Below are 16,296 nucleotides of genomic sequence, written 5' to 3' on the forward strand. Positions count from 1 at the left end.
TCGCTTTAAATCTGAATTGTGACTACTTTAAGTCTGTGATTCGCCAGCTGCAAAAGTTTTTGCTACGCATTTATTGTAAATGGCTGCGTAGTAGTTGTTTAACGTGGCGGTAGACACTTGACATGGTATAACGCACGTATGATATCGGACTTCTATATAGTCTTTGACACACGGAACAAACCGTATCAGGATCTGCTGTCTGATCATCATAACCACCAATTTTAAAGCGCTGAAGCTATCATTTAGAACACATTCACAATAATCTTCCGCAAAGATTTTATCACTTTCAAATAATAACAATGTCCGATAAATAGGACTTGGGTGGTATTGAATATGTATATTTGCGAACGTCCCTTTTAAGCGTGGACGCCGTAGCCGAATGGGTTGGTGCGTGATCACCATTCGGAATTCACAGAGAGAACGTTGGTTCGAATCTAGGTGAAACCAAAATTAATAAAAACATTTTTCTAATAGCGGTCGCCCCTCGGCAGGCAATGGCAAACCGCCGAGTGTATTTCTGCCATGAAAAAGCTCCTCATAAAAATATCTGCCGTTCGAAATCGGCTTGAAACTGTAAGTCCCTCCATTTGTGGAACAACATCAAAACGCACACCACAAATACGAGGAGGAGCTCGGCCAAACCCCAAAAAGAGTGTACGCGCCAAATATATATATATATATAACAATAACTTATATATATATATATGATATTGACATATGCATGAGGTAATAGACAAAAAGAAATTTCATTTCGTGCAAGTTGTGCTGCTTTACAATTTCTTTATTTTTTTATCCCATTTGAATATTTATTATTTAGTTATTTTCAAGAAGTCAAGAAAATATAATTTCAAACTGACTACTAAAACTAAAGACTAAAGAAAATATATAAGTAAACATAATTCAACTACATGCTTATATCTAACTAAAGTATACAAACCTAAATCTAACTAACTAAAAGATAGCGTTAAATAGTACAAAAAAATTCTTTCTTAGAAACTGAGAAATATAGCAAGTTAAAAATGGCGAGTATGTGTTACGCTGGAAGGTCAAAAAGTTCACTTGACTACTCACTACAACTATATGTAAATGAGACGGTTCACACAAATTTTTATAATATAACTTCCCTTAACATAATTAACCTTCGCTTCGATCTCCTCCTATAATTTGTGGTGTGCGGCTTAATGTTGCTCCACAACTTGGGCAATGTCACAAATCTTGGTGTGTAAAATAACAATCAACTTTCACATAGCATCAATAACATTTACTAGCATGGCATACGATTTTTAATTGTCCTCACAAAACTCGCTTGTGACGATATGTATTTCCCAAGTTAATATACTCATAAACAACGCAACTGCTGCTGATACGTTAAATCGTCAAAATTTAAGTGGCTAAAAATATAAATAGCACCCCACGTTTGCAAATACATTACATTTCACTTTAATTTAACGTTTCAATTTAATTTTTCTTTCACTCTATATTCTAGCCTTTGTTTTACTTTTGTTAATGTGCATGCATTTCATATTAAATTAATTTCGCTCTATTTTAGTAAGATTTATTGTGAAATTTTTATTTAATTTTTTTTGGTTGCCTTTTTAACTATTATTTTCAATCTTTTATTTTATTTTTCAAACCTGTTTACCGATCCTGAAATCCTAAATAATATAATATGTTAAACGCACTTCATTGCCGGCGCTGATCTTAAAATTATAAATGATTTTGTGCCCAATGCTCATATTTAAAATCATGACATATGATGCCGCTGTCGTTATCGAATAATGAATTGACGCCAAAACCATATTCAAATCGCTATAAATCGCTTTATATGCCAATGCTTAATGCCAAATTTTGAATGATGCTGTTCCTGTTTCAATATTTTCTGCTTTGAAACACTAAATCCTTGAGCAGCTAAAGGACGTACTAATATTGAATTACGCGAACAATTTATATTGGCGGATGGTGTATCACAAAGTATGGCTGCATTTACTCCTCGTCGTTCTACACCGAATGCCTCACAGGCTAGCAACGTGTCGCCTTACATTACTGGACAAGGTCCTATTATAAAGGTAAATTAATAATGTGTAGTAAGTAGCCTTTTTTTTATTATGCACTTTTACATACTCACTGCGAATGCGTATGCATATGTTTATTTGTAATTTTCAGTTTAATTTTGTTTTAATGATTACAAGGTATCATAGTAGTTTTGTGTCGGAGCTGCACAAGGAGTTATTCAATTCACGTTTCGACTATTGCAATCCCTTTGCACAAAAACGTTTCCGATATATATTTTTTGAACTGATATTTGCTGGTTTTAGTCTCCGATGAGAGTTCTTTTTTTATTTTTGATTTTGCAAAGAAAATAAATGTTACAAAACAACCCGAAAATGATAAAAACCGACCCTCTTTTCTGTTATTGTTATGTACATACAGGGTCCGGCACTCGAAGTGTAACCAATTAAAAAGGCCATAAATTTAGTTTGGAAAATTACTTTTATTTAATTCAAAGTAAAAAATGTGTGAAAATAATACAAATACAAAATAATACAAGCTGCCCGAATGTGACTTGCAGGCATTTTGGCCTACTCGGGGCAATGGCTTTTATCAGCGCCTTGCGACTGGTGAATGTTTTAGTTCGGACATTGCTCTCCAAAATGGTCAAAAAAGAATAATCCATCGGATTCTCGTCTGATGAATTTGAGAACCAGTGTATGGACGTTGTTTTTTAGCCATTCTTGGTTTACTCGAGCTTTGTAAGACGGTGTCGAGTGCTGGATTTTGTAAGGCTTTACTTTGAGATCATGGTCAGATATTTTCATTTCTTTTGCCATTTGATTGGCACTTTGTCGGGAATTTCGCTCGAGTCATTTCTTCACTTTTTGAACCATTTCACGTGACGTTACAGTCTTTTGATGACTACCTCCATGACGTTTCGCGATGCTGCCAGCATCATTGTAACGAGTATTGGTGCGATAAACAAAACCTTTGTTCACTTTAAGGTTTTCGAGCTCACGAACAATCGCTGGTTGTGATTTTCCTGCCAAATATAATGCACTCAGCCTTTTACGATTGAAATCTATTACTGAGTTTCTTTTTTCGTGTTAACTCTCGGCAAAAAGCCTCCGCGCGTTTATAAACAATACTCTGGACTGTCATTTAGCCAACTAACAGACGGCTGATGCCCGAGCGACCTGAAGTTGGTTACACTTCGAGTGCCAGATCCTGTATACATACATATAATTGATGCACACATCTGTACAGAACCCGTCCGAGCTCTTTCTTAATTTTTTTGTGAATGGCAAATGGCTTTTCCTCCAGTTTTACCTACACCCAAAGAGAGTGTATAGTTTCAAAGCGTGGATAATCTCAATCCGATATATTTTATGGAAGTTATGTGGCGCCAATACTGATTAAGAGAGTACAGAAAACTCGGGGTCGTAAAATTTAGTTTTGCACTGACTGTTAACAAAGTCCATATTGTTTGCACAGACAGGAGTTACATTTGTCGCTATTTTTTTGTTACAATATAAGTTTACTTTTTGAGATTATGCAGGGACTGATATCTTTCCATCTTATATGGCTTTTACAGTTCAATAATATAATATTTCACTACTCGGTTTTATTTACCTCATTTAGTGTCCATTCATCGCACAAAGAAGGTTCACTTGCAGTACTTGCTTTATCCTCAAATTCCGGTGTGTCTTTTTTTGCAGTTAAATTTTGCAGCTTTGAAATATTATTTGAATATATTTTTGAAAATGCACTTCCCTTTATCATACGAATACGACCAAAAAGCATTATTACATATTCCCATATAAACGATATTCTCTTGATAAGTCTTACTCAATAAAGTAATACTTATTGCCATTTTAATAACTCTTCCGTTGATAAATAAAATACTGCAGTCTATATAAGCCGATATATACTACTATGGTATCCTGTCATCCATGGGATTAGTGTTCAGTGTGGTTGCTTTGTAAAAGCTATAGCATGCCTTCTTATTATTAACTTCAAATAGGTTACGTGTGTTTCATGCATAATTAATTGGCTGACTGCTATCTGAATACAATAAACTGTACTCATCTGGTTTTATATATTTTGATAAATGAGATTAAAGCATAGTTAAAAGAACTTATGTTTATATCATGTTAGAAAAATTTTGAACAATAAGAGTTTAAGGATAAAGTTGTTTAAATGATCATACGCCGCGAACGCCTAAGTAATTGGGTTGCTCTGCTAACATATTCACGAAGTTTAATTTAATCTTTAGCTGATGAGCATTTAGCAGAATTAATGCCTATATTCGAACGCATACGCACGCAAGAGCAGGTTCCGTGCGCCTTTCCCATACATATGGGTGCAGGAGGCACCGTATTTGTACGTTGTAATAATAGTCGCTCTTTACCATTAAGCCCACATGTATTACACTGTCATCCCACCACGCATTGGGTAAGTCAAAAAAGTTTATTTATTGTGGGTATTTAAATTTGCTAAACTTCGTATCTTTACCCGTACATTAACTATATTCGTAAATTTTTTACTGTTTATTAAAGGTTCGGGAACGATCAGTACGCTCCATACCAATGTCTCGGCCCTCCCGGTCATCCCAATCAGCTTCTACACCTGACTCTCTCAGTGACAACGAATTTGGTCAAACTGGAGCTGCAGGCCGCTACACTCCGCGAAAAATAACAAGCACCGGTACTCGCAGTGTCATAACCCCTTCCGGATCCCGAGCAGGTTCGAAACCAAATTCCCGTCCTTTGAGTAGACAGGGCTCGAAACCGCCATCACGACATGGATCAAATATATCGCTGGATAGTACAGGTGTGTAAAAGTCTCTACGTGAGAAAAATCCTAGCTTAATATTTCCATAAAAAGTGTTCAACATATTTTCGGTTTATTTCGACTATAAAAATTACTTAGTTCTAATTATAATCGTTCTTGTTCGAAATATGGTTATTAAATTATTACGTATTGTAAAATTTATTTAGCGACTACGCCATCCATATACTTATTTTCTATCATCCAATACATCATAGGCATCTACCCAATTCATGAACATTTTCTTGAAAAGACGTTAGATTTATCTATTATTATAAATATCTGTTTATTAATATTTATCCTGCTGCCTCAAATATAGGGAAATGATTTTAAATGAATTTTCATAAGCACTCTTTTGAGTTTAAATAATAACATTTTGTGCGTACTGAAGCTTTAGTTATTTTTAGCATTGTATAATAAAACTTTTGAACTTGAATCCTTTGAATTAAAAATTAAGAAAATATGCTATCATATATATACTTATACTTATTTTAAATTATTCCGACTGACAACATATCAATGCTATAGTCGTACATTATAGTTATAGTTATTCTACCACTTTCTTTTTAAAATACTTTTATATTCTACCAATACTGCATGGTATTTTTATTAGCGGAAATTGGTCTGGGGAATAGTTGTCAAATTAAAAAAAAAAAAAACTTTTAATGAGATCATCCAGTAATTTTTTGATCACTCCTCTCTTCGTCCAATACCCGAGTCGTACACATATTTACTTATATACTCAGCAACATGTCAAGCCCAGAAAGCTTTGAATTACTTTAAAATGTTAGAGTAGCCTTGAGTATTAGTGAAAGTTCAGCTACTGAAAAATTGATAGTTAATTCTATCCCCTATTTACTAAAAATATATAAGTGCAATAAAAAATATTCTGAAAAGTTTTAAGCCCCTCTTACCAGTTGGTATATACAGTATGCGTACCATTTTCTCCTCTGATCCATAAAAATGGTCTTTCAAAAGACGCGTCTACTATTTTTATTAAAAATACGGCTCTTGACAATGATGCTGAAGGTTGTTCAGCAACACTTTACGCTACAGCAGCAATATTCTCAACAGAACTTCCAGTTTTTGGTCGTTAGTCCTTTTTCTATTCACGACAAAGCCAGTGTCTTGAAATATTTTCACCAACCTTTGAATTGTCGACTCATTCGTACGATTTTTTTCTCAACCATTGCAGTCTTAAGATCGCTTTCGTTCGGACGTTTGTATGCAAAATGGCCCACAAATGTGCAACCACTTCATGTAGGTAGAGTGTGCCACTTATAGTATCACAAACTCTCCCGAATGTCCAGTTTCTACCTACTTTTAAATTAGATTTCAGAATTTTCATTGTCGTTTTACTAAATTGCGACTTTCCAACTCCCGCTATACTGCTCCTACCATAACGCTGCCACCTCCGCATTTGACTGCAACATTAAAATTTTTGGTTTGAAGTTTTGTAATTGGCTTAAGCCAGACATATGAGGCTACATCTGAGCTGAAAATGTTAAATTTCGACTCATCGGAGAATATAATCGTATTCTAAGATGAAGAATCTTTATCCAAGAGCTCCTTGGCGAGCTTTGAGTCCCATTTCTCATTTCTAGCGCTATTCTGCCTTTAAAATCCTGCTCTCACAGCAGGCGTCGGAAAGTATCTTTGTAGCGTGACTTGCAAAATTCTGCTTGCACTTCACTGGCAATTTTTTGAGCTGATAGTTTTGGACTTTCCCGGATTTTTCGAACAATATCGGGCTCTTCCGTTAAATTAAAAAAAATGTAGCAAAACCCTATTTTCAACACGTTGCGAATATAATGGTTAAAGCACAAAAATAGAAAAACCGTTGAAGGATCAGGACAACGAATCATTGGTTGAAATATATTACGTTGTGGCACAATTTTTAGTTGTTTTCCCCTTTAATTTTAATTAAAAATGTTGTTAGATGGTAATTTTAAACAATACTAATAAGTTTATTGAAATGCAGCGTAGTGGTTAACATTTTTTATAGGTGATGGAATCTATAATTTCGGAAAGCTTTGTACTTTGCTGGAATCCGAAAAATTACGTCCGTCTAAAAATTGGGCAGATAACCTATACATAATTGCTTACCCTGCAGTGTAGCAATAAAAATAAGTTCTAGCAAATTATTAACATTTTCTAATTTTCCCAAAGACTTATACACCGTTAACTTTTTCAACATTTTGTCCAATTCGACGACAGCAAATTAATCACACCGAATTATATTCTCTTAGTATAATGATATTCTTAAAATAAAATTTTAATTTTTAGGTTTATATTTGAATAATTTTTTTTTATGCAAAATTAATATAAAAACTAAAATTATTAGTGAAATAAATTAAAAAGTACTTAGGTCAAATGACCTCTATCTATCCATATTTTAAGGTATGTAGATTTTCCAAGCGTAAATTAACTACAAAATAAGATTACGATTTATAATTATTTCCTACACATAAAATCCTTAAAGCAATTTATTTTTAACGATAATTAATTTTTCTATTATTCATAAACTTATTTAAGGACATAAAAATTTAAATATTTTTATTTATGCGCACTACTGAGATTATAATTGTTATATTGGAGTTCGCAAAATAATAATTTTTTCGATCAATCCTTAGATGAAATTCCACCATCCCGAATACCACAGAGAAAATCTTCGACTGCGTCGGGAAGCGGAGTCGTAACCCGTCCATCACGTTTATCTGTAACCTCGGTTGCACATGATGTTGGTACAACCGGACGGAAAACCGTTTCGGGATCTGCTAGTCCGGCACAAGCAAGGTATGTACAAAATATAATTTCACGAGGGTTTCTATTATATTTTGAAAATAGAAAAATTAAAATTGGTGGTTGAAAACTGTTATATTGTTTTTCAAAATATTCTTAATGTTGATTGCATTCGATGGAACCAATTTTTGAAGCATTTTGACCCATTTGCCAGGTGATCAGTATTTTATTTTTAATTTTGTATTGGGCACTGAGTGCTTGAGACACGCGTGTAATGTTAAATGTGGCTCACACTTCAAAATGTTCTAAGTACTTTTATCATCATCACTGGGACTTGCAAGAGTACTTTGTATCAACCAGCGCCGAAGAATTCAATGGTATATTCGCCGTTCTACATACTTTTTCTGCTACCGGCAATTCCTTCAATTCCGTTAAATCTGAAATATATAATATCATGAGATTACAAGAAGATGGAGAATTTTAATATTTTTTGCTACCAAAAAAGTTGTAGAAAGAGTTGATTTTTGGTCCTCGTCCCCTCTAACATATGACATTCGACTGCATTGCAGAAAGCAATTTAAACTCATCCTTCAACAAATTATTTAACAATATATTATTCAAATCCATTCAACGGAATTGAAAAAAATTAATTACATTCTCAATTCTACTTCATTGAAAAAAATCAGTACAATTCCATGTGGAGCTAGTTTTTAGAGATGTACGCAAACTAGCTATGTATGGGTCAGATGAAATGAGCAATCTTTGCAATAAACCTTTATTGGTGTTAACACATTAAGCTTTCCTGGTTAACAACTTGTGATAATGTCTTGCATCTTTATTTCTGTACTCTTCTGAAACTTCTTTATAAGAAAGATATTTATGCGTGTTATTTCCGATATTTTTTCTTCTCGTTTGGTCTTTGTAATGCCATCATTAGTATTGACGGTTTTGGCATGTCAATTAAAGTACTAATTTCTCTTTTAAATCTATTTTGAATTACTTTCTTCTTGCAGTTGTTTTAGCTTTATTGTCCTCACTGGCACACAAAAAAAATACAAGTTTATATTAATAATTGTTTCAATGTGTTTGTTCCGACATAGTACGTTGTGGTATCTGTTATAGAACAACAGTATTTATGTGCGAAAAATATTAAGCAATCCTCCTCCTATTTATGGAGGTTTTTAAGCCGACTCCGAACGGCAAGGGGTTCTTTATGAGGCAAATTTTAACATGTTTTAATTTTTAAGACTTTATAAAATTTGTCGATATGATACAGTCTATTTCACTATAATGTATAATAGGTAGCAGCACTAAAGAAAGATAGAAAAGAAACTGTCAAAATCAAGGGTTCAAATAAAAAAATTATAAATATATTTGGTTTGTGAGAAGGTTTTAAGTACATTATTAACATCAAAAAAGGTTGTATAGTACAACATATATACATATACTTATATATATGAATATATAGAAAAAATAATCAGAAACTGCAGTGGGAAAGGTAGTTATTCTTGATTTCTGGGAGGTATACAAAGAAGTGATTGAGAATAAGAAGTCGGAGAGAAGAAAGAATATTTCGTAAGCTGAATATGAATTCGACTTTGCTTGGTATTATTATAATAGATTTTAGTTTCACTCTACTATTTGTAACATTTTATTGTAAAAATTTTGCAAACAAATTAACTTGATTCTGTACTAATTTCTTATTTAATTATTTTTTATATATACGTACATCAAACTAATACATCTGAAACTAACCAAATCCTCATGTGTACGGGGCTCTGAAAAATAATGGTGCAGCAGTGGTGGTATGAGTAGAGCGTCCAGCATTCCCAGACTAAGCGGCTATAGTTATAGGTAACTCTATTTTATATTAATTTCGTTTGATTGATTTTAAGTTTTTTATTATTTACCGAAATTTGTTCTACTATTTGGTTTATTTAAATTTAATTATACATCCATAACGTCATTAATCTATATCTCTTGTGGAAAACCATCTAATTGTCTCTGCCGAGCAAATGTATATATTAGGTATATGAAATTGTTCTTCAATATTTTTGGTACAATCAGTGAGTTTTTTTGTATGAATCAATGAAGTGTTCAGGTTACCTGCCTATGGGACCCAATGCACCTGGCTATAGTATTATATTCGTTTCGCCATGTTCAAACGGATATATGACGACTCAATTTAAGCACATTTGTGTGCTTTGTTGATACTTAATAATCAATTTTCAAGGGAATTTCCGAAGCAATTATTATTGCATTACATTTTTGCGTAAATTAAGCGAGATAGGTTAAGAAATCTTACCCTTTATCTTCGGTGTAATGGAGCCCAAACATATAACAAACTATTGTATGCTGGTGCGTTCACAATCCTCGAGCTTATAACTCTCTGGTAAACGTATCAACATAATATCCGTCTTTAGAGCAGAAGCGACTATGGTAAAGAACTTTATTTTTCAAGGCCGACCTCTTACTCTACGTTATCAAGCGAAGACTATTAGCAGATGGTATACAAAACGTGTAGTCCTGAATCCCGACCATAGTGCAGGGGCATTTAGTGCCAAAATTTTTGTCATCCAATCGCCATATAACGAATCTCGGCTTGGTGTGTTGATTGGTTGAAGTGGTGATTCATCCAGAATCCAACTAGCGCTTCCGCACAATTTTGCTGCCACACCTCGTTACCAACTTGTTTCACAATTATTTACAGCATGACTATATCCAGTCTGTGCGGTTCAAGAACCTTGTTAGGTTTGCGGCTACAGCGGTTTGTCCAAGGTTGACATTCTATCCTTCCATAGAGCAGAGCATTCGCAGAGAAAAAATCTAAAATTGTTTCCTTTTTCTCCGGTTGTTTACAACTGCGACAGTGTGTGTTGTGAGGGATGCCCATTTTGGCTGATTGTTCTCCGACAGACCAAAATTCAGTTATGACTGCCATGAGGCTCCAGACGTCACGTCGTGTCATGTTTACCTATGATTAGGAAATTTGTAGATTCCTCGCAGTAAAGAGGCGAGAAAGCCAGGCGAGGTAGTCGTTTACTTTGGCGCACAGGCCATCAATGTCATTGCCCGAGGCCATTATCGTGCAGTCGTCGGCATAGAAGACCAGGGAGACTCCGGACGTCTGGTGGCGGGAGCAACACGTTGCCACATACCGTGTGGCCCACTCCCTATGTGACTTAAGGCCCGAACAACAGGTCTTAAGGTGCACCTAACCGAGGTGGAGCCGTTTATGGCAAACGCAGCAATAGAATACCTCTGGCCCAGGGTTGGATTCAATACCAGCCCTGAGGAGAAGTATTTGGAGCAAGATTGCTGCATGGAATTGCTCCTGTGACGTAAGAGGGGGGGATGATAAACGGTTCAATAAACAGGACTAGTTTACAGGGTCGGCAACCCTTGGTCGGGAAAATCCCGAGTCATTCCGGTAACGTAGAACCGGCTGCCATGGGAATTCCCTATGAACCCTCTTAGTTATTGATAGATATTGATATTATCCGTATTAGCTCTAACGATCCTGGTTTTTAGCATAGAGATTATCCAACTGCTGATACAATTTTCCACTCTTAAATATAATAACGCCCATTGGATAGCATCGGAGCTAACGTTATTAAATCCGCCCTTTATGTCTAGAAAAGCTGCCATAATATACTGTTTATTTACTAGAGATCCCTCGGATTTGCTCGGATTACTTCACGAAGCACTGTCTCCGTAGATTTGCCTTTGAGGTAAGCGTATTTTGCAATTGATATACTAGAGCTTTCCAGCGAACGTCTAATGTATGTGCCTTAAAGCCGCTCAAAAGGTTTTAAAAGGAAGGATGAAAGAGACTAATTGGCCTAAAGTCCTTCGCTGATTCATGTCCCCTTCCATCTATCTTTGGCATGAAGACGACTCCAACTAATTTCCAGCTATTTGGAATATAGTCTAAGTTTAGACACGCTTTGAAAATTTTCATTAGCCACTTTAGAATACTATCAAGAGTTTGCTGTAACATCTCAGGAAAGATCTCGTCAGGGACTGGAGTTTTTAAAGTGCTGTGAGTCATATCGGCTCCGCCTGATTCTTCCGACATCATTATCGTAAGCGCTACATCCCAGAAAATGAGTATTTAAAAGAAGTTTTAGAAATTCTTCCCCTGTAGAAGTCCAAGTTCAATCTGACCTATTGACCTAAATACGGCTAAGCCTAGCAGAATTTCTAGTAGATTCGATGGAAGAACAGAAATCTCGCCAGCTCTCTTTCTTGGTGGCCCTAGTTGACTGCTTGTACTGTCTCCGAATTTCTCCAATTTCGCCAATTACCTGTTCTTCAAGATCCAGGTGATAGAAGATCCAACTTTTTGCTTGAGAACCTCCAATTTTTTACCCTCACAGAAGTATTTTCAGACATTAATGTTACGTTTATTACTTCCGCCCACACTCTAATGCTGAAAAGGCAAAAGTCGGTAGTAACCGAACAGTATGTAACCCCTGTTACTCATCCTCGGGATTTGCAGAACAGATTAACTTCAGCTGCATTTTCCTCACGCCGAAGTTTCTTGTCTACTTTTTCCAGTGGCTCAATACTCTCCTCCGAGATTTGGAGAAGGAAGCACACACTGTTCTTTTGCAGAACCTCCGCTTTTATGATGGTCCAGTCATCCATCGGAACAGTGCGATTATGTGTTTGAAAGTATGGGACCCGCTGCTTAGCTTCGAACTCCATGTTTGGTATCCAGATGCGAGCCCTTGGCCGTTGTGGAATCTCGCTTTATGGAATTAGCTTGAGCCTCAAACCTTCCCAGTCGCTCTGGATTTTTCCAACCGCGATTTGCAGTATTTACGTTTTTGCCCCTTGGCATCAGTGGATGTGGATGGTAAATTTAGAGTTTATGGCTCATCCTCTGAAGGAGTTCGCAATGCTACGGATTGCTACGCAATCCGAATCGTTTTTTTTTTTGTTTATACATTTGCCTGGTTCCTACCGTCACCTGCCTCTTCAGGCGACTGTCCATGTCGCTATGTGCGGGGACCAAGGAGGATATCGAGGAAATAAACAGTCCGCCATGGCAACGCCTCATATCATGGTATGGCCACTGTTACAGCCTGAGGAGGGCTCCGTTAGAAGGCAGCCTAATTTTATCCTCTAGGCACGGATCGCGTTACACCTTGGGTTATGGAGTTTTTTTTATCGAAGTTTACGTCTTCGTCTTACAGTGGTTCGCGGGAGATAATTATGCTCCTACCCCCGATAATTATGCTCGTGCCTGGGGACGCGCCATCTGGGGATAACTGGTCCCCACGAGGAAAACTCGGGTTTATTATCTGTAGAATGATGCGACCGGACCACAATACCTTATTCTCGGACTAAAATCTTTATAACTGTCAAATAACAAAATTTCTTCTTCAAGAGAGAATACTGGTAGTCATAAGAAAAGTCGGTCCCTGAAGTAAACGTCAAAATCTTTGTTAACAATGGTGCATATTTCTGTTATTTGTCGTTCATTTCTTAAAACACGTAATATTCCATTTTCATCCACTTCTTAAAACACAACTTCAGAAACAAACATAACTAAGTAAGAGGAATAATTCATCTTCATATATTTCGTTATTACTTACATTTTTTAAATAAAGTTACAAAGCAAACTGCAATATTTCCGGTATATGGTCCCTCTACTTTGTTTATAAATGCCACACCACTAAGCGTTTGATACTTTTCACGATTAGCTAGAACAAACTTAATCCTGCACTTCTGAGCCTTCTGAAGAGAGTTTAATTATTATTACAAAAACGTCCCCAGTTATATAGATTTCTACTTAAGCTTTGAAATATGCAAACACCAGTGTATGAATATAAAATCTGACACTGTCATGACGAAGTTTTGAACATTTTTATGCTTAATCGCATTCAAAACGATTCGTCATCGAGTGCTATTTGTGTCGTTTACAGGTACATGGCGCTTATGGACGAATTTCGTTAATTTTAATTTCGAAACAAACAAAATTAGTTTGTTAAAGCTATATTTTTATAGAGTTTCATTTTTCAGTACTTCTTTTGCCGCGCTAGTGGGTTAGAACATAGTTCAATATTTGTTTTCACTTTGAGTAAATAAGGTTAATTTAGGGAAAAAGAAATCCATTATTTTCTTAATAGATGGCTGTAGTGATCGATGTCTCGTAAAGTATCTATCGAACAATTTAAAGTTTATTTTTGATTTCGTCGATTCCGTTCAGGCATTTTTGATGTTAAAGAAAAGGTCGATATGTCACTAAAATCACAGAAGTAATCGAAGTTGACCGGCATGTTAGTAGTCGTGGCATCGCCCAGGAGCTAAAGGTCGACCATAAAATAGTTTTGAACCATTTGCGCAAAGATTTTACGCAAGTTAGTATACAGCTTTTCAAAACTGAAGTTGGTTACACTTAGTGCCGGACCCGTAGATGTTAATGCACTGCGTGAAGCAAGGTTTTAAATTGGGTTAAATTATAAAAATCATTTGCCGTTCGGAGTCGGCTTAAAACTGTAGGTCCCTCCATTTGTGGAACAACATCCAGACGTACACCAAAAATAGGAGTAGGAACTCGGCAAAATACTTAACAGAAGTGAATGCCCCAATTATTATTTTTTTGTTTGTTTAAGAAATACGAAAAATGGCTAAAATTACTACGTTTTTTAAAAGAAAACAAGAAACTGAGTTAAGTTAGTTAATCTAAAATCCACGGGATCCTCACGATGAACTATTATATTATATATTTAAGTTTAGGTCATTTTAGTTTAACATTTCATATGTTGCTAAGTTACCATACATTCCTCTACTGGTTAAACACGTTTTCCTTAGCCATAACTGCAACGAACTTATAAATATTGTTACAATAGTGAAGTTTCCAGAACCGACAGCACATAGCGAGACAATGCACGCTTTCTGAGTCTACCGCTAAATGAATTAAATGAGCTGATGCTACAATAGAACTCGCCAGAAGATAAAAGCTGTCCGATCTAGAAATTACGATAGTTATTAAGGGGTTATACGCAGTTATGAAGCAAATAAAAGACGGGTTGTCAAGGATTTATCCTGAAGAAACTTCAGAATATTTTAATTTGAAAATTTTTGGCGGTTATAAAAGCATCCTTCAAGAACGTAGCAAAATTTTTTATTTATGAAAATGTTGATTATAGAGCGCGCTGCAGGCGATTTCTGGAACCTCCTTTAAAAAAAGACGATTTACGGTGTACATCGTAACTCAGGATTGGATTATATGAAATCAAAAAACCAAACAAATTTTGTTAATATATTAGATTATCTAGTAATTAATCGTCTAATCGGCTAATCAAAATAGTGAATTTTCACAAAATGGCAGCTTTTAAAAGAAATGATTTCGATTTTTACGTTAAAATTTGGCCGTAAATTGATTATAAAATGGAAAATAAGTATCAGATTTACAAAAGGAACGATTAATTACTAGAAAATGTATCTTTAAAGATTGAGTTAAAACGGTTGACCGATCAAACAAGCCGTTTTCGAGATATCGTGTACACCGACTTGAAAAATTCCGTTTTGAAAAAAACACGTTTAAAGTTTCAATACCTACCTTAAAACGAGCCGAGGCATCTCTACATATTTAGGTATAACTCCGAAAGTATTGCTTAGATCTACTTCAAATTTCGTGCGTATACTTTTGAATATATGTACATTACAAAAATGCAATAAAAAAATCGATTTTTTTTGAAAGTCATAACTGCGTAAAACCCCTTAAGAATATAAGCCGAGGTGCATGCGCACAGCACAAAAGTAATCGAGTGATTCAGTCTTAAGCTGAACGTGTTACCATTAATTTGTGATTTTATTTGACAATCTAGAGATTTAATTGAATTTAACCTAGGACAATTCGTAACGAATTATTAATGGCTTCAAACAAAAAACAAAACAAAAACAGATAGCCTGCAGTTTCATATTACTGCATTGGAAGAGATACAGCGAATATTACCTTTGAAGGCAGACATTTTTAAGGAAATAGAATTTTAGATTCAACATATTTGTGAAAAAGTAAACCTGGACTCTAATTCCATTTTGCAGAAATGGAGAGCAATTGAGGGGGAAAAATACTTTTGAACATGAACACTGAAAATCATTACAGCAATTCGTAAATTACAAAAGGTAGCTAAGTTAGTTTTGGTTGTACCACATGAATTTTTCCCATCATTACCGATGTACAAACAAAGGAAATTAATTCAATCATAAAAATTGCCCCATATTTATTGCTAGACGAAACCCAGAATTGCTCACCTTTTCGGTATAGAGTTTCATTTAAAAACAAACAAAAAACTGGTCGCGTCACAATTTTATTTTGAAAAAAAAAAAAAATAAAAACAATTGTATTAACAGGCAAGGCCAGCAGTTGGAAAACTAGAAGATTTAAGGCATTTAAAATGATTTGCCTTCAAGCAGCAAGGGAGTGTTAAAAATATATTGTTCAAAGATTTCTTAATTTTTTTAATTGTTTAGACATTTTAATTCAATAGTAAATGCGGTTTGATTCAGCGTCTGTTCTTTTGATAAAATAAAGTTGTTCGGTGAAAAAACTAGATTAAACTTGTTACCTTACATTTGTTCGATAGCTTTTATATCCCTTTATAAAATTGACATTTACACACTAAAATAGTATCGTAAAATCTTAAGAACATTTTCGTTAATATGTTTTGTATTCTGTATTATGTGTGTAGCTTTGCAGAAGATGTTCCCTGAAGTTAC

The 16,296-nt window shown here is 35.1% G+C and overlaps 1 protein-coding gene across 29 annotated transcripts in view; it reads left to right on the forward strand.

The window, feature by feature from the left end:
- Window positions 1-16,296, forward strand: part of LOC128868683 (dystonin) — a 166,906-nt gene that overhangs the window by 148,132 nt on the left and 2,478 nt on the right. For 13 of the 29 annotated variants that reach the window (XM_054111053.1, XM_054111054.1, XM_054111046.1 and 10 more), the window contains 4 exons: window positions 4,268-4,446; window positions 4,551-4,824; window positions 7,455-7,617; window positions 9,361-9,417. In XM_054111053.1, the coding sequence (XP_053967028.1) occupies window positions 4,268-4,446; window positions 4,551-4,824; window positions 7,455-7,617; window positions 9,361-9,417 (673 nt within the window). Of the gene's footprint in view, window positions 1-1,908; window positions 2,067-4,267; window positions 4,447-4,550; window positions 4,825-7,454; window positions 7,618-9,360; window positions 9,418-16,296 lie in introns of those variants that run through there. The other 16 variants (XM_054111064.1, XM_054111049.1, XM_054111062.1 and 13 more) reach the window with 5 other exon arrangements.

The sequence above is a fragment of the Anastrepha ludens genome, chromosome 6 (assembly GCF_028408465.1).
Source record: "Anastrepha ludens isolate Willacy chromosome 6, idAnaLude1.1, whole genome shotgun sequence".
In the NCBI taxonomy this organism is placed as follows: domain Eukaryota; kingdom Metazoa; phylum Arthropoda; class Insecta; order Diptera; family Tephritidae; genus Anastrepha; species Anastrepha ludens.